This window comes from Vipera ursinii (genome assembly GCF_947247035.1).
Source record: "Vipera ursinii genome assembly, chromosome: 3".
In the NCBI taxonomy this organism is placed as follows: domain Eukaryota; kingdom Metazoa; phylum Chordata; class Lepidosauria; order Squamata; family Viperidae; genus Vipera; species Vipera ursinii.
This window is the reverse complement of record NC_139516.1, coordinates 22,396,822-22,416,564: the sequence shown is the minus strand read 5'-3', so window position 1 is coordinate 22,416,564 and position 19,743 is coordinate 22,396,822. Positions and strand designations below refer to the sequence as shown.

The following is a 19,743-nucleotide window of genomic DNA, read 5'->3' as shown; positions in this document are numbered from 1 at the left end:
CTCCACTCTTCAGTCAAATCCTGTTCTGCGCATGTGCGCATGTACGCGCATGTGCACACATTTTTTGCGGCTTCCAGTTTTTCCTTTTGTGAGGGAACCGGTTCCGAGTGGCTCTTTCACTGTTTCAGGTTGCTGACCCCTGGGCTAAGGAGACACAATGGAGAACCAGAGGTTATGAAGATAAATGCCCTGTGTATTCCCAACACAGTGTACTTCCAAAGTGTACTCCCAACACAGTAACAACTAAAGAGAAACCGAACAGTACTGGAAGAATGTATGGGAGAAAGAAAAGACACATAACAACAGTTCAAAATGGCTGAAAGATCTGAGACAGATCACAATACTCTCCCAGAACAGGAACCAGTCACCATCATAGTGGCAGATATCCAACAGCAAGTCAAAAACATGAACAGTTGGATAGTATCTGGCCCGGACATGATCCACACTTACTAAAGAAACTAACAGCACTGCATGAATGCCTACAAGCACAGATGAACCAGCTGCTGGCAGCAGGATTCCCACCCAAACTGGCAAACACAAGGAAGAACAGTGCTGTTAATGAAAAAACCTTGTGAGAAAACACCACTATTCATATACCACCAAATAACCTACCTCACAACATGGAAAGTGCTGACAGGTTGATTTCAAGCTGTATGCTAAAGAGACATCAACTCGCCTGTGTCAGTGGAGACATTGGGATGTCATTTGAATTGAAGAATTGTGACCGGATGATATACAAAAGAGGCAATAAAATTAAGGCTAATGGGATGAAACTATCAGCAGGCCACACAGCAGACATATGTGGCTTGCTGGTAGTTACAAGTACCTAGGTATCCCACAGTCACAAAGAAGACAGCAACATCCAAGTACCAACAAGGACAGGGGTGTCAAACTGAATTTCATTGAGGGCTGCATCAGCATTGCAGTTGCCCTCGGGGGGGGGGGCTGGGTGTGGCCAGGGTGGGCGTGGCTGGAGTGTGTATGGCCTACTGGGTGGGAATGGCCAGCTCTACATCATTTGTGTCAAGGGTGCCTATGGGGGCCTGGGCAGGAGTGGGACAGATCTGAGGGTCTCTGGCAGGAGATGGGACCAGGGAAGTGCCAAGGCATGGTCCACCGGAGGAGCCTCACTGTTCCTCTCAGGCCATGGGGGGGACTGGACAGTGGCGTGGAGGTCAAATGCCTAGCCCAGCCCTCAAGCACCCACGGCACTAAGCCCAGCCCCACTTCCCCAAGGGGGTGCCCAGCTGCATTTACCTCCTCCTCCTCAAGGCTGCTGCTGCTGTGCTTGCTCTCCTTAGCCAGGTTCCTCATGATGGGTACGAGGGCAAAATCAAGAGGGAGGCCCATTCCCTCTCCATGTGAGGAGACCTGGCTTTGTATCCAAAGCTTCCTTACAATAGGGAGACCCCCCCCAGCATAGGCCAGGAGGAGGGGGCAAGGGGATGGTGAAAGGGCAGCAGGGCAGGACTAAGGTAGGACTTGCCTGAGACCTTCCCTCTCCTTCCTTCCTTCCAAAGAACAGAGTGGTGGGAAAATATTTGAGATGAGGGAGGGAGAAAAACAGGCAAGAAACACAGCTGGGGAAGTGTCATCCTTCATGAGGAATGAAGAAATGCACCATTGCCTGGAAATGGCCAGCACATGGCCCTCGCCTACTTCACATATACGGCTTGGTGGGCTCTATGGGAGGGGATGCCATGAGCAGCGTGAGAGTTGATGTTACCTGCGCAATGCTGCCTAGCCCCTAGCCTGCCCGGTTTTGGCAGGTAGCGGGGTGCTCTACTCACAGTGCCGAAAGGCTGAGCCGGGTGGCATGAATCTGAAGAGAAGCACAATGCTGCCCAACCCCTAGCCTGCCCGAAGTAGGCAGGGCCATGTGCTGGCCACTTCCAGGCAATGGTGCATTTCTTCATTCCTCACAAAGGGTGATACCTCCCCAGCATGCGCCGAGGGGGCAGTGCTGACACGGCATGGGCCGGTCCCTCGCTGTTTTCAGATGGCCTTGTGGAGCTAAGACTGAATGTATTTCAGCATAGATGACCACCACGAAATTGTACATTGGCTCCCGGCCAGCCACGGCCGGGGCCAAGACAGCGGGGGCCGTTCCCTGTTTCCAGGATGGCTTCGCGTGCCGCATCCGGCCCCCGGGCCTTGTGTTTGACATGTCTAAACAAGGATAAAACAATTCCTGAAGAGTCAGTTCAATGGGAAGAACAAGATCCACACTATCAACTTGCATGCCCTACCAGCCATTAGATACCCTGCCTGTATAGTGAGCTGACCAAAGGGAGACAGAGACTGAAGACTCAGAAGCTCCCCACAATGTGTGGAGGTTTCCACCTCCCAGAAATTGCACATCAGCTACAAAATGAGCTGCTGAGAGAATGGCTGTGACAGCAGCAGACTTGGGAGGAAGATCAAGCAGAAAAGTGCCATGGCAAAACAAGACAAGACCCCACATTGGATATATCTCAAATAGCTAAGACAGCCAACATTAGGAAACCCTGGATTGGGTTCGACTGAAAGATGCTGAGACGCTGATCATAGCAGCCCAAAAACATCTACTAACAGATCCATAAAAGCAGAGATCTACCACACTATATAGAATCAAGGGTACAGACTGTGGAGAAAGGCCTCAGAGACAGTCCATATAGAGGCAGATTATAAGATGCAGGCAGGAACAGCATACACTGAAATGGCATAACCAAGTCTGGCATTGTATACAGGAACATAGGCACAGTGTGTGAGCTGGACCCTCCCAAGTCAGATAGGAGATTCCACAGAAGGCCATGGAGAATAAGAGGACTATGTTCCTGTGAAACTTCCAGATTCCAGATGGACAGATCCAGGCAGGTACCAAGCAATCAACTAGACAGCATTATAGAAAGAAGACACAGAAGAACTGCTAAGTGACAGCAACATTAGGAAGAAAGAATATGAAAAGCCAGAGAAGTATCAGGGCCTAAATGAGGAACTACAAAGGATGTGGAAAGTAAAAGTAAAAGTAACTCCAAAGCTGGGCCAATGGCACCAACAGGTTCCAGGAATTTATATTCAATATAAATTCAATAAACATCCAAATCTCTCTCTCCAGAGGTGTGCAGTGCTACCATCAGCAAAGACACTGCAGAGGACCCCCAAACTTTCAGATATATGGTTCAGGACCTCAGACTGAGGAAACACATACCATTCATAGGAGTGAGAAGGAATTGCATCTATCTAATTATTATTCCAAATTAGATCAAAGAAATTTTGGAAACCATGTAGAACAAGGGATGAGATGCAATAGAATGCAGAGAAAAATGGAGAAATATCTTTTTCTTTTGAGCAAGATACTCTTAAATTAAATGGTTTCTTCAAATATACTTCATTGTAACTGAACATTATGTAACAGGATGTTACATGTTGTTTATCATATAGATTTTAAGGCTAGGTAAAACTTGCATTTTGACTGTGGTAAACAAATATTGGCTTTTTGTTTAGAGAGAAAAGAAACAGAAATTAAGATATTTATAACTCACACATTGTACATAGTTTTGCAATTTATTCTTTCCAATTAAAATTTCCAAAATGTTAAACCATTTGAAAAGCAAGGTTCAAACTTAAAAGTGTTTGTGCTAGGCTTTGATATGCAATAAAGGAGTTCCACAAGGATATAAAACTATTTTCCTGTATGAAGCTATCATTGGAAAATTCTGTAACTAAGGTTTATTTTATGGCTTGAAATAAATTTTCTAAGAAAACTAGATAAAACGAAAGTTAGAAACAATGCAAAAATATTTTGAAATATCAGAAAAAATAGGAAAATACTTTACTTTTGAAGAATTTCATAAATTCAATAAAATTTTTGTTTCTGCCTAAACCACCATAGCATATACTGAGCTGTTTAATACTTTCACTGATGGCAATGAAAGATGGATAGATATTCAGAATATCCATGCAGAAGATTAATATTTGTTTAGGATAACTTTTTCTTTCTAGATTCAGTAGATTTCAAGTGTGTGCTTTCCATCCCATCATAATTTATTTATAATCTGTCCCAAAAATATTTTAAAAGGGAAAAAACATTTCCCAAATAACTGCACTTTAATATTATTTGCAGTACTTTTTCTTAGCAGAAAGTAAATATTAAAAGACCAGAAGGATTAAAGGATCAAAGTGCATCATCTTGATATCTCCCATATTGTAAAGTTTTTCTTCCAATTGTAATAGCCTTTAAAATGCAGTTAAGAAAGTAATTGTTTGGGATTGTACATATATACTATTAAATCTGGTAAACACCTGTAATACATATATTAATATTACAAAGAACATTTACCTTGTTTTCTAATACTGTATGAGTTTCTTGAGAAGGCAGACATAAATGTTTATATTAGTAAACTTTTGCCAAATACAATATGAAGTGACTTGAATTTATATTCACCCCCAAACTTATCTCTGAATTTATCAAGTGCGGTAAAAAAAAAAAACACCCTGCCCCCAAAGCCTCAAATCTTAAGAATGAAACAAATTTCTTGCACAAAGACTTTAGACCTTTGCTAAATAAAAATTTCCCATACTCTTTTTCAGATGACATCTAGGTACTGAATGATACAAATGAACCCAACTATCAAAAATGTTTGCAGTGTATATTTTATATAACTAAAATATTCTTTATTGGTAAGGAATTGTGGTTTGCTTTTTAAAAAAAACTTGTATTTTTCACAAATAAAATACTGTATGTTAAGGACCACTCTTTACTGCAACATCATTATATAACGAAGAACACCTATGCTTTCACTAATCTAATTATAAAGAGAAAAAGTTGTAAATGAACTGCTACACTTGACATTTAGATAAGAAATCCAAAGATAGAAAACAACCAGACAATACTGGCCATAATGTAGTCTCACTAATGAAATAACTTACTATCAAGACACATACATTTGGGCAAAATCTTTTTTAAATAAAAACAATGCTCAACCCTCTAAGAACTAGACTTCAATTTTATCTTCAAAATAACTGATGCTTCTACAGTACAAGTAGCAAGCATATAATAAAATGTTTAAAACTGCATTTCATAAAACTGAGATATTATTTTGCTTGTCATAACTGAATAAAGAGCATCTGTGTATAAGCACTCACCTATAACAGTCTCTTACTCATCGGTAGCTATGCTATTTATGCAGGATTCCTAAAATGGCGTCTGACAGCACTGCATTGCCTCATTCCTATACAGAGGCTAAAATGGTAGCAATTTATTCAATAACTGACCATTTTTAAGCAGTAAGATTTTTAAATAGCAAAATATATTACAAGATGATAAAATATCCCCCAATAGTAAACTAAAATGCCCAAGAGTAATTTGTTAAGGAAATCCTTAGATTCTAAGAACTGATTCTTTTCCAATTACCCTGCAAATCCTAGTGTATTTTAAGATTAAAATAACTACTGATCTGGTGAAAGTGAAAGGAACTAAATGCTGTATGATAAGATTTAAGATATTTATTTTTAAATATAAGAAAGTGTACAATAATGTTCACAAATATCAGAATTCATCAAGCAATTATGTATCAACACTTGGCTAACAAATAGCAACACTTCAATCCCTAGAGAAAGGGGAGTGTTTAAGTCAAATGTTTTCATAGAAAGGAACTACACAATCCCAAAATATAGCTTGTTTTAACAAATCTTCTAACTTTGTAACCAATTCTTAGCTAGTGTCACAAATGTTACCTTAAAGCTTCTGATCATGTTTTAAATAAATGTATGAAATACTGTAATTCCTAGGGTTGATTCTTACAATTGTTAATAGCAGTCTGTAGCAAAAGGTATTAAAATCTGCAGTATGTAGCAGTCTGTAGAAGAGATAAAATTCTGAACCCCTCACTCTCAATCCCCAATCTGATTACGTATTATAATTTATATTGCTAAACTGTCCCATAATGCTGAGATGCTACTGCCACTCTTCACTCATCATACTCTAGGGCACTGACATTACTTACTGCTTACTACTACTTATATTCCTGCAAGGTGGCACCTGCTTTACAATAAGTTGAATTTCTTGCCAAGAATAAAACAAATGTTTTATTGAAGAGATACAAAAGTGATATTGAATGGTAGGTATTAATGAGATTTTATTTCTATACATACACACAATACAACATGCATGCATACACACAAGCACACAAACAAGTGTCTCTCTCTCTGTGTGTATACACTAAACACTGCAACCTGGGTTATCTTACAATAAAGAGAACTGATGTGTAATAAATGAAGATTATGCAAAATGTTAAATTTACAAACAGTATTTGTAGTGAAAATGTGGCAGAAACTTCTAAAAAGTTCTTCCAAAATCAACAAAGTAGAAGTGTGAGTGTGTGTGCATGTGCACATGGGTGATGGAGGGAAGGGAGACAGTAGGATATTTGTTTTGAGGTTCACAACACTCTTTCCTTTTCAAGAATAGCTAAATACTGTAAACAGCCTTCTAGAAATACAAGTTATTTTACCCATTTCTATTTGGTTCTCAAATAATCTGCACACTGATTGTAAGGCATGTGCATTTTAACTCATTGTTTTAATGAGTTTACATGTTGCTATCTGTGCTATGTTATTGGAATATTTAATTTAAAAAGAGTGTGGGGGCTAAATTATAATGGTAAATTGAATTTATGTTGACCAAAATAAATAAATAAAAAGCAATATTGTGCCAAAATAATTATTTCAAAGGAGCATATATCAGCTATGTTATTCAGTGAAATTACAATCAATATTTAAATGCTCTAGTTCAGTTCTGTTAGGACAGGAGACTAAGTGTTCACCTAATTATATAGTCACTGTTGCTACAGCAAACCTGCATCATCTTGCTTAAAGCAGAGTGTGATTCTATGCATACCATTCTTAAATGTGACAAACCATAAGAAATCAAAGGTGATTAATGTTAAAAGCATACAATTATGAAACACTTGAGCTTGGCTCAGTTTCTGTACTTAAAATGGAACAAAGATGGGAGAAATTTCTGGAAGGCCTTTCTCAGCCTTGCTATAATATCTGTCAATCTTTAACCTATTCTGTTTTTATTGGTCAGGCTTTCAACAGAGCAACATGATTGGGCTGATCCGGGAACAACACTGCTGTCTCTCCTTGCCTCAAACATCTTGCTGCAATGCAGACATTTATATATTGTGAACTAAGAAAGAATTAGCGTTCAAATAATTTAAAGGGGTGAACTTCAGGGAATTTATGATGCTGTGTTTCATTATGTGCACAGGGATAGTCCATTCAAATAGGCTTTCCTTTGTCAGCAATAGCTCTGGAGATGCAGATCTTGAGACACATCTTTCTTCAATAAAACCTAAGGGAGCCATTTTAATTCAAGCATTCTGAGTTCAGCTCACTTTCCTCCTGTTCCTTCATAAGACAGCATTTTCTCCTGTTAAGATTCCACACCCAGCTGCTAATGTGTAATGCACTTCTGCAAATACTGTATATGTGTCTGTCCATAATTTTGACAACCAAAGCAGTAAAATGTATTTCTCAACTATATCTTGGTACCATTTATATATATAAATCAGCTCTATAACAGAGAAAAACTGGGTAAGTAACTTTAACTCCTACAGAAACAGATTGCAGGGGGAGGGGAGAGGAAATATAGTGATTAGGCATTTTTAATGATTTGAAGGATCCACTTTAAAACCATCCATAAACCTGAGTTAAAGACAATAGCAAAAGGGATACAACAACTAGATTACAGTTTATCAAGTCCATGATATATCCCTGAATAAGCTGTGACAAGGAATTATTTCTCAAGACTTATTTGTGCCAGAGCACAAGCTGGATTGCTACAAAATGGTACACAAATTGAATATACAACAATCTGCAATGTGAGAAAATGTCTACTGCAAAAACTGTTAGATGAGACATGCATATAAAATATCTTAGTTTTAGATTTTAAACATCAGTAACTGGAAGTTATTCTAAAACCAAAAGTCATATAAGGTAATAAAAAGGCATAGGTAACTGAAGGATAACCATATAACAATGTAGTAAGATTACTTTGCTGAAAACTAGCACATTCATCACTCAAAAGCCAGAGGAAGTATGAATTGGGCTTTAATCTGCAAATGCATTAATTAAGAGCCCATGTGAACAAAGAATAAGCAGAATGTTGTTCTCAGAAGAAAACAGGAAGTTTATATTTCAAGTATAACAGAATATTGTGGAAAAATAAAATAAATTGGCACACAGTTTTTAATAAATTTTGAAAAAACCAACATTTGGTTTAGTTAATTAGCAAAAGAAAAAAGAAATCCCCTGGATGTATTACATTTATCCTGTTAAAAGCAAAAGATTAAAAACTACTTAAATTTATTAGAGAATAGCAGACAAGTTTTACTTACCAAACATTCAAGCAATCATCTCATTTTCCCCAATAAATAAGATACAACAAGCTGGGAGATTTGGGATTGACCAAAAGGAAATTTTTGAAATAATTACGTAGCATCATGCCAAAAACCAGAAAAGCCCAAAAAGAAGAGAAAAAAATGAACATGTAATACTCTCATGAACCACACATGATTTTTTATCACTCCACCTCAGAGAACTCAGCCTGTTACATTGCAAAACAAAAAAAAAGCAGTTAAGTCCATTAGGGTTTTTTGTATTACAGAAAAGGTAGATAACAGTTCAAAAAAGTGATGTCTTTAAATAAATAAGGAACTGAAACAGATGCATAACTATGTCTGATAGTTTCAGACCTAGACCTTAACTATTTCTGAAATCTACAATAAGAAAATCATTTTTAAAGAGACAGTTTTAAGGGAATATACTTCTCCCAGAAAAATACACACACCCTGCTTCTACAATCCTCCTGTAAGAAAGTATCCATTTTAAGTTAATGTAAAACTGCACAAAAACATGATGCAATAGCACTCCACTACTTAGGCCCAGTATCTGCAATCTGCCATTATTACTATTTACTGCAGGCTAAGTGGCTAAAAATCCCATATTTTATCAGGGGTAACTTAGATTAGCTCTTATTTTTACTGTTTGAAAAGGTAAACTTGCCTGTTCTGCTGTCTGCCATTATCCCTGCTTGTCTCCCTGTAGGGCAGTTAAATGCATCTGCTCCCTAGCTTCCATTTTCTCTTCATCAGGCATGTGACACAACAGACAATAGTGCAGGCAAACTGCTCAGACACAGAAAGCTGCTTTGGAAGAGCAGTACCTTGACAAACTCTAAAACCACCATCCCCTTGTGAAGAATATGTATGCAAACGTTTTGCCAGTCTGTAAAATAAAGCTATGGCTAATGGCTACTAAACCATGTGACCCAAGAAAGCAATTTTAAACATTTTCAACTTAATAAAGTGCTGTGGGGTGAGTTTTGCGCAACAGATCACAGAGAATCACACTGTTAAGCCACAACTCATAGGTTTCAGAGAAAAAAATGTAAAAAAGCAAAGCTTACCTCTGTGGATGCATTGTTAACACAGTGTTATGTCAATACTTATAAAACATGGAGGACAGGCTCTCAGTACTCAGACAGAAAGGGCTTGGCACTTCAGCTTGATGATCTGTCTCCCTAATAAAAGCTAATCCTGGATTGGCTACTTTGGAAAATCTGAATGTAAAGCTTCAGGGGATTGGCTGAAACACTTCCTGAGCGATTATCTTTGTGCAGCTCTGGCAAGCAGGAGCCATCCTGTGCACAGAGAAGACACAGGCTAAACTAGGCCTGTTTTAGTAAAAGAAACTTAAAAGGAAAGCCATACATACACAAATTCCTTGCAGAAAACAGATTTTCAAACAGAAGAAAGTGAATGCCAAGTGGCAGACTAAAAGACTCTCTCAAACCACATCTGTTGCTTTTGCTTGAGGCTTTAATAACCTGCAGGATTTCCCAGGTCACAAAAGCTGTCCTCTAGAAGCAATTCAGAAAGAAAACAAGAATGCCCTGATAGTAAGTGAAAAAATGTTTTGAAACAATACATGTTTGCAGCACAACGTATGTAGTTATGTGCTATAGTTATCTAAGATCTATGTTGCTCAAAAAGCACATTTGATTCTTCCAAATATATGAGACTGGTGAACTGTGAGAATTCACATTGTGGATTTTAACCCCCACACGTATGCATTGAATTGAAGTGGGAACTCTTTTCCTAATCAGCTGCAGTGCTATCTTCCTAACAGAATAGATGCAGAAAATACATTTTTCAGTAGCATGGTGTTTGATGTTTTCACAAATTTCTCTTATCCTTCAGTCTTCTAAATTTGCCAGTTAAACAACAATCTCACCTGCTTCTTAATCTGCTGCAGCTTCTTAACCATTAACCCTATCACACTCAGCTCTTTTTAAGAGGAGGACTTATGAAGAGCCGATTTTCAGTGTGTGGGAAAATACCAGTGCTCTTTTCACACAGGGAAGAACAATGAAGTATAAGGTAAATGTAGCAAATTTCATCTAGTTGTTAAATGAAGATAAAAGAAGGAAGATAACTTTGAACTGTGGCCATTTCTTAAGCAAGGAGAAACATTGAGATATTTTAGTTCTCTCAAGCACCTTGTATTTCAGCTTACAGTATTTACCACAGGCCTACACTGCTAAGCTGCAGAAGAAAAAAAACATGTACATTTATGTTGACTTTTGGTTATATTTACAAATTTACCTATATAGGTAAAAAAAACTATAAAGGCAACTAAAATTATAATGTACACAGAAGTGCATGACAACAAAATGAAACTATACATATGAAGAAACAGACTGAAAGTAAAGTTGGCCACAAACAGTATGAAAAAGTAAAGTTCTAAGTGGATATCCCAAATAGCACATGGATATTTATTTATAACCTGCCTTTATTATTTTTACAAATAATTCAAGGTGGCGAACATATCCAACACATCTTTCTCCTTAAACTATTTTTATGATGCTATATAATATGTAAGAACAGAGGGAGGAAGGATCCACTTAAGACTGGGCCTTGAAATCAATAACCAAAATAAAGTTCTTAATGCCTTTCTAAAATTCTTGTTTACAATCACAATAAAAGCTAGATAAATTACTCTAAATTTACTCTACTGTAAATTGATACAGCAAGTAGTATGATGAAAGTTCATACATATATAGAAACAAACCTTGGGTAGAGTCTGCATAATCCAATACAAAGAAATAATAAAAGGCTATCCTATCTTGTACTGTGGCTGTTTTGTGTGTGTGTGTTCGTTCCCTGAAATCACAATCATCTTCAGACTTTGCAGAGAAATTTTCATGCTATGAAGAAGCTGGGTGTTCTCTGTCAAAGCTGTTTTTCAGCCTATACATGTCAATTAAACCAATGCTATTTTCATACACAATTTTGCTGTACTTTCTGCTAAGAAGACATTTCATTTTTTAAATTCCAGTCAGAGACTGTTAAAACTCTAAATGCATTTTGACATTTGTTGTTCTCCTTTTGAAATGCAGCAGGAAGTTGTTTATAATAAAAGAGGGTAGGTACAAACCAAAGGCATGAAAAACAGAAGGCAAATTCATGGAATCCATCTATTGTCTGATGAGTATAATACAAATGGCCCAAATAATAAACTACTTGTGTTAATGTCAGAAAGTTCATCTCAGTAAACAAAGCAAAAAACCCTGCTACAATTGCAACTCCAAAGGCAAAACAGAGTAATCAAGCAGTTTATTTCATTGCTGTTTATCAATGAAATGTTATTCAGCGGCAGAAACTGCTGAATAATAAAGCCCATGATCTAAATTCTGATATTTTATTTCTGAGAGTTAAAATCAACACCAATAGCTTCATATATTACAGCTTCTAACACACTGCATATTTTAAACTGAAATAGTCTAGTAAATATGTTTGAAATATATGTCTACTTTCATGTCTTCTCCCACATCTAATGGCTCCACATGATACCACATAAACAAAGTATGCTATGTAATCTTAGAATAATCACATTGTAATCCAGTACTTAAAATAACAATACAGATTAAAATCCTCACTATTTTTTGATATCAAAAGATAAGAAAAATCCAATGATTCATTCCTGTTTTAGCAGCATGATCTAGAAAAGATGGTTTAAAAGCTTTAGGAAATAACTCATATGATTTTACATTGATTTTTAAGAAAAGTTTTTTCTCCAAAACAGATAGAAACATACTAACTTGCTTTCATGTCCCAGAAGGAATTTGAACCCATATCTCTGAATTACGTCATTAAATTATATTACTGGCTCTTCCCCCTCCCCCAAGTTTGATTACCTGCCAGTCCAAATGGCAGAACTCCAGTTTTTCCTTTCCCCGGACTGTTTGAACATGTAGTTTGCTGCATGAAGAAAACCCCACCCATCCACTCTTCCTGAGTCTACTGGCAATGAAGTAGACTGGAATCATGTAAATCATGGTCCAAACAACGCAACCAATCTCATTCCATTGTCAACTTGCCACCGAGTTGCTTTATTTTCAAATTACTACTTTTTAGGGCACGTGTATACTAGTGTGAAGCTTAGGGAAAACTGGACCAATCCTATAAGAGAGACACTGCAAACACAGATCTGAGACAATGTTCCTATAAATAGGCAACTATAAAAGGAATGTAATGGTGGGCAATGGGATGAGAGCACAGAGAAATAGGATATATTGTTGCACCATCTCAGGGACTAACAGGAAGGAGTGAAGGAAATGCTTTTCAGCTTTCCAGTAAATTAAACAAATTGTATAGCTTAGAAATACTCCAATACCATTTCATTGAGGACTTGTAATGTTTGTACGACACTTAAAAATGGTAAAAATGAAAAGACAGAAAATGACGTTTATGAAAAAGATAAAAGTTTCAACTGCATAAAGCAAGGAAATGTAGAGCTAGCTATAGTACTCAGAGCATGTGACCAGAATGATAGCTTTTAACACAATCTTGCACTGTAATGAAGAAATGAGCCAACCTTAAGCATCTGTCATCTATTTTATTTTTCACTAGAGTCCTCAGACTTACTGAAAGGAGCTAAGTTTAAAAGACGGAATAGACTTTAAATAAAAAAGATTCTGATTGGATTAATAGTACATAAAAGCCTATTCTTGATTAATTTCTTGTCCTCCCAGATAAGTAGAGGGCAATTCATTTGGTTGTTTCTACTCTTGCACAATTAGTAAGAACCACATAGACTATAACAGTAGAGCTCATAATTGAATTTATAAAATTTAATCACTGATTAAATTATCCTATATCTTCCCTATATTTAGATTTTTAAAAAACCCAGTAAATTTACAAAAATGAAAGCATCCTTAAAAAAATTTAAATGATATTCATAATAATTTAATTCTTATGGGGAAATAAAGGAATAATGCAAATGTGTAATTTGTGATTGAACAGAGATAATTCCAAGCAACAATTGCCAGCATTCACATTACTATCAAAATATCTTCCAGTGAATGGGGATCCTTTCTGATTGAAATGCTGAGGGAAAAACCCATAAAAGCCTGCAGAGCCCCAATTGGATTGGGGGCCACCAAACTCAGTGTGGGGGAAGTGAATCCTTTCACCAGCTCCTTTGTTTGAAAAATAAACTGCTCACCCATAGGGAGGGGGGGGAACAAGCAAAATAGGAGCAGCTGGGTCACTGTTGCAGAAGTGGCTCTGCCTGCAGTCACTCTTTCATTTTGCTTCTTAAACTACAATTTATTTGAGAAGAGTGGCCAGACCATGAGTACTTCATACAAACCATGGGTAGAAACTGCATTTAAAATAACCCGCTTTAGTCACAAATCCTTGTATTCTGGGTCTGACAGTAATCCAAACCACAATATGGCTTAACTGAGCTTGATGCAGAAACCTAAGTGACCATGTGGCTTATCCAACAAACTATATTTAAGCAAATCAAGATTTAACACAAACGTGTGAACTTAACTACCAATTATTGAATTATTCCTTTGTTGAAACTAGCTGGGTTTTCTTGTGCTGGTGATTCTATTTCCATATTGTTCATATCAAGAAGAGCACTCCCAAACAAATACAACTAAAATCTAGTTGATTCTCTGCGGGAAACATGTCTTGGCTCTGGGACTGTAACAGCACTGATGGTGGCTGGGCATCCAGCCAAAGTGACATACTCAGTCCCTGGAGAGATGATTTGGTCATATATCAGACAGTAATTTAATAGCAGCAATAACTAGAGATCAGGCCTCAGAGTTCTGCTCTTTAAATCAACAAAATGGTTTATTGAACTAAAAGTAAAGGATCTGAAGTACGGGCAAAACAGAGTAATTGGAGCTTCTCTTAGGTAATCTGAATTGTTTTGAATGTAAGGAGAATTGCCTTGCTATGGTAAACATATTATTTAAGTATTAATAAAAATAAAAGTGCTAAAAAATCTTGGAGCTTGATCATTCCTAACCTGGAATTATCTTGCACACTATTCCCTCAAAAGAATGAAAAGGAAAAGGAAAGGAAAAGAAAGTACCATTTTATTGGGAAAAAAATATGTTACTGAGAGCAAGCAAATGTTCAAGCCACAGACTAAAGCAGCTGAAAGAAACCCCTGCTGCAATCAGTGAATGAAGTCTCTTATCCTGTAATAAAAGGCAATTAAAATGCATGGCCTACTGCAGGCTGAGCCAATTGCTTTTCCGGGGTGTGGTTGTTTAGGTGGGGAGAGGGGTAAAAAGGAGAGGAAAAACAATGGAATAGGGAGAACCGGAAGGCAGAAATAGATTAAAGTAAGAGATGTTAATCAGCAGCTGTCTGAAGAAATAGAATAGTGAAGGATAAGTATGGGGGAATATAAAAAAGAGGCCAATACCAATCACAACCTCATAAAGAAATTAGAAACTTTTTCCATTGTTTTCTTTAAGGAGAGTTTCAAACACAACACCTACTATATATTATTAAGATAGAATAATATTTATAAAACACATGCCTTTGATAATGGCAGAGTCTATTCCTGCTGTATTAAGTCCACTAACCCACAGTTGAATACAAAATATAAACACAATTTATTGATTCAATAATTTGATGAGATTATCAGATCTAATTCACCTTAGTCCTCTTAATATAAGAACAGACCCTGCTTTCTTCATTTCACCAATTTAATTTAGTGATATACAAATAGTTTTTTAACTGAATATATAATTAGCAAGCCTCAATTATCTGTGACTTATGACCCAGCACTGCAAATCAGAAATCCCCTTCTATAACATTTATCCTCTGACACATAAAACTGAAGATTATTCAAGAAATGGTATCCTGGCTCAAAAGACAGAACCATAATTGCTAAGCTACACTAGGACAGAAAGGAAAGAATTGCACAATAAACAGAAAACAAAATATGAAAAGAGGAAAAAAGGTTACATAAAATTTGACAGTTCAATTTTGTATTCTACAGAATAGCAAGAAAATTGCTGCAGATGGTTTACTACACCAGATGGAAAAACATGAAGAATGTTTCTGAAAGAAGGGAACACAAAATGCATCCAATGTTGACAGACAAAAAACAGTATTTCAAAACTAATCAGTAAGAAAAAAACAAAGTTATACTGAATGACTGGAAAAACTATACATTGGTATGTGCCAACTTCAAGATATAATTAATTTGCACAATGAAAAAACAAAGTAATTTTTAAGCAACACACAGGTAGGAAGATGTATTTCTTGAAAGATAACATTCTCAGATATTACAGTGACTTTCTGAAAGTTAGTATAAGGGAAATCAAAAATATAATATCAAGAGTATCAGTCTTTGTTCCTAAAATTTTATGTTTTGCTGTAAAATTTCTTTAAAAAAGGTAAAGACATGGATACAAAACTGAATGTAACTGAAATGATAAACGAATAAATAATAAAGATACTATCTATATCAATCCAGGCTCAAAAGCAAGAGAACAACAATGAATAAACAAAGTAAGAATGCCAAACAGCCTTCACCTATGTCACAGGTCGGCAACCTGCGGCTCCGGAGCCGCATGCGGCTCTTTGAGCTGTCTCTTGCGGCTCCCAGCCGCCCGGTGCGCGCGCACCTCTTCCAACGGGCAGTGGTGCGCGCGCACCTCTCCAAATGGAGAGTGGCACCGCCCGTTTGGAGAGGTGCACGCGCACCTCCCCGAATGGGCGGAGGTGCGCGCGCACCTCCCCAAACCTTTGGAGAGGTGCGCGCGTACCTCCGCGCGAATGGGCAGCGGTGCCGCTCTTTCAGGAAGCCCGCCTCGGCCCGTCTGTGAAGCTGCCGAAAGCGGCAGCTTAGCAGACGGGCCGCGGCAGCTTCCGCAAAGAGCGGCGCCCCTGCCCATTCCGAGAGGTGCGCGCGCACCTCTCCGAACGACCGGAGGTGCGCGCGCACCTCCCCAAACCTTTGGGGAGGTGCGCGCGTACCTCCGCGCGAACGGGCAGCGGTGCCGCTCTTTCAGGAAGCTGCCGCTTTCGGCAGCTTCCTGAAAGAGCGGCGCCGCTGCCCCTTCGCTTTCGGCAGCTTCCTGAAAGAGCGGCGCTGCTGCCCCTTCGCTTTCGGCAGCTTCCTGAAAGAGCGGCGCCGCTGCCCCTTCGCTTTCGGCAGCTTCCTGAAAGAGCGGCGCTGCTGCCCCTTCGCACGGAGGTACGCGCGCACCTCCCCAAAGGTTTGGGGAGGTGCGCGCGCACCTCCCCAAAGGTTTGGGGAGGTGCGCGCGCAACTCCGGTCGTTCGGAGAGGTGCGCGCGCACCTCTCGGAATGGGCAGGGGCGCCGCTCTTTGCGGAAGCTGCCGCGGCCCGTTTGCTAAGCTGCCGCTTTCGGCAGCTTCACAGACGGGCCGCGGCGGGCTTCCTGAAAGAGCGGCACCGCTGCCCATTCGCGCGGAGGTACGCGCGCACCTCCGGTCGTTCGGAGAGGTGCGCGCGCACCTCTCGGAATGGGCAGGGGCGCCGCTCTTTGCGGAAGCTGCCACGGCCCGTCTGCAAAGCTGCCGAAAGCGGCAGCTTTGCAGACGGGCCATCGCCATCGGGCAACCGGGAACCGGTTCCATCTCATTTTTTTAAAAATGGCAGCCGCGTGCGTCCGCGCATGCGCAAAAAACCTTTTTGCGCATGCGCGTGCATGGACACACGCACGCGGCTCCCTCTTTTTTTAATTTGTGATGGAACCGGTTCCCAGTGGCTCTTTTTCTTTTTTAGGTTGCCGACCCCTGACCTATGTCAATCAGCTTGAGAAATAACATCAGCCTTGTTTGTATATAGCAGTAAAAAGGATAACTCATTTACTAATAAATGAACATTACTTTTTTGGTCCCTCAGGAGCTTCCAATTTTTTTCATTAAAAGAACTTATTATTAAAAAAATATGCCAAAGGAGAGAGGGAGAAAACAAACTCAGGCACTTAATTCTTAATTAGAAAATTCTGCTACTATAGTGTATTGTTTTTTGAAGGAAAGGTGTAGGAATGTTTCTGAATTTCTTCTCTTGCCTTTATGCAAGAGCAAAAATTCCCATTATTTTCTTCTTGGAAGGCAGGAAGCAGGGACAATGCAGCCTTATAATAATGAAGATTTTATATTTTATTATCTACATTTTAAATGAGTATATTCCAGCTTCTGAAAACCTTCTAGTAGTCCAAATTCAACAGCTGAATTTCACAGCTGAATATGAAGATATTTCTTTCTTGCTATCTGTGTGCGTAATTCAGTGGTAACCGCAGCAACCTGCAATGATGCCAAGATGTAAATGCCATCATTGTGTACTTGAATTCTAATATCTCACACAAGTATGTAAGTCTGGGCATATTTGTATTCTTATACTGTCAAACATATTTCATCATTTGGTCCTTCTCTGGACAACCTTTATATCATTTGAATGGTGATCAATGGTCTGAATTAATATTACAATATTGTAATAGAAGAAAACAGCACAAATCACACCTACACAAAATGCCACAGTTTTTTCTCACTTGCCAGGCTGGAGACCACTTAGCAGTTTTGGAGGAACAAAGGACAATGTATGTGGAATGATAATGCTGTACTTAGGGACAGGATCGGGATTTTCTATTCTTTCTCAGAGTTTGATGGACAGGAATCTTTTTACTTTTATTTTTATTACATTAAGTTTTAGGCCTGAGAAAACTGGGTCATTGTTTTTTTTACCAGCAATGGTTAAAAGAGGATCCAGTAGCTAAAAGCAACAATATAACATTTGAGGACCTACATGCTGTCTACCCCTTGCCCTGACACCAGCACATATTCAAATCTTTAATCATCCAGCCTGGGGTAAGAGCCAGGAAACAAGGAGCAGCTTCAGAGAATGAAGGTAAAAGACATATTGGGGGAAAAATCCTTCCAAGTTCTGGCCTGCTATGCTAGCCAGAATCAGATGCATCAACTTTGCTTGTGCTGAGAGATAACAAAGCTACATGTATCCTGCTAAGTCACGATAGTTAGTCGAATAAGCCAGGGTTTTCCAACCTTGGCAATGTTTAGACGGCTGGACTTCATCTCCCAGAATTCCCCAGCCAGCATGGCTGGCTGGGGAATTCTGGGAGTTGAAGTCCAGTTGTCTTAACATTGCCAAGGTTGGGAAACTCTGGAATAAGCTATGGTGACATGAAGTCAGTCATATTAAGGCTTTTCTCCAGCGTGAAGAGGGCATCTTTCATATTATACATACACGAATACATGCATACACATTTCCTCCCAATAATCTGTTTGTCCTGAAGCAGACTTCTTCCTGATTTTTAATTTGCAAACTTAAAAGAACCTTAGAGGCTTACCCAAATATACATAAACTGCGGTACTATATAATTTTAGATTATTGTATTTCACTCATAAACTGATAAAGGACCGACCATATAAACATACAATTAGAAAGAATTATATCTTGCACAGAAGAAAGCATTAAACTATTTCTGGAAAAAGACTTAAGATTCACATTTGATAATGGCACATAGTATAATTGAAGCAGAAACTGAAATTGCACAAGGGTTGATTAAGGTATGGTACTCAATAAAATATTTTTCCCCTCTTTCTCATGCATCTCACGAAGGGAGCTATAATCCAAAGTCTTATGACTTCAAAAACATTGATAGTTGGAAAAGATGCTCTCAATTTTTTGTCACTGCAAACCAACACAGCTGTCTCCCTACTATATCTTGATATCTTGCATATTATACATGTAGTAGTGACAACCAGTATACAGGTAGTCCTTGTCTTACAACAGTTCATTTAGTAACAGTTTAAAGTTACAACAGCATTGAAAAAAGTAACTTATGACTGTTTTCACACTTACAATTGTTGCAGAAAAATAAGTACAAGAACGTAATGCACTTCATCCAATCTATAGTGAAGAAGTACTTTTAGAATAGTTTTTGAAAAGTATTTTTACATTGGACACTTTCTGTAATAATTCAGCACTATTTCACAATAGTGAAATTTTTTATGTAAAGTGTGGTGGGCAGTGTGTTATACAAATGTAAAGCTTCCTTTAAATTGAGTTTGATTCTAGGTGACTTCGTCAACATACTGTATTCAGGAAGTTTTCTTAGCTGTAGTACAGAAGTGGTTTGCCACTGCCTCCAGATTATTATTTTTTTTAAATTTTCAAGTTTAGTCTAAAGCTCTGGTGTTCTCTGAATGGCCTACCAAACAAATGTTAACTAAGTTTGATCTTTAGCTCCCAAGCCTAGAAAAGACAAATAATTCATTGTGCTTCAAATCAGTTCAAATCAAATTTGTCATCTTCTAATTTCAAAAGTAATTGAAACATGCCACTTTTAAAACTCAAATGAACTATAATGCATAGATTCCTAATGGA

General features: G+C 38.3%; 1 protein-coding gene across 5 annotated transcripts in view; it reads right to left on the bottom strand.

Annotated features, from left to right (window-relative positions):
• ZMYND8 (zinc finger MYND-type containing 8) overlaps positions 1 to 19,743 on the bottom strand; it is a 104,214-nt gene that overhangs the window by 71,681 nt on the left and 12,790 nt on the right. For 4 of the 5 annotated variants that reach the window (XM_083357469.1, XM_083357472.1, XM_083357473.1 and 1 more), the window contains exon 1: positions 9,455 to 9,515. The exons of the other annotated variant lie outside the window; for it this stretch is intronic. In XM_083357469.1, coding sequence (XP_083213595.1) covers positions 9,455 to 9,468 — 14 coding nt within the window. In that variant the 5' untranslated portion in view covers positions 9,469 to 9,515. Of the gene's footprint in view, positions 1 to 9,454; positions 9,516 to 19,743 lie in introns of those variants that run through there. 5 annotated transcript variants of the gene reach the window in all.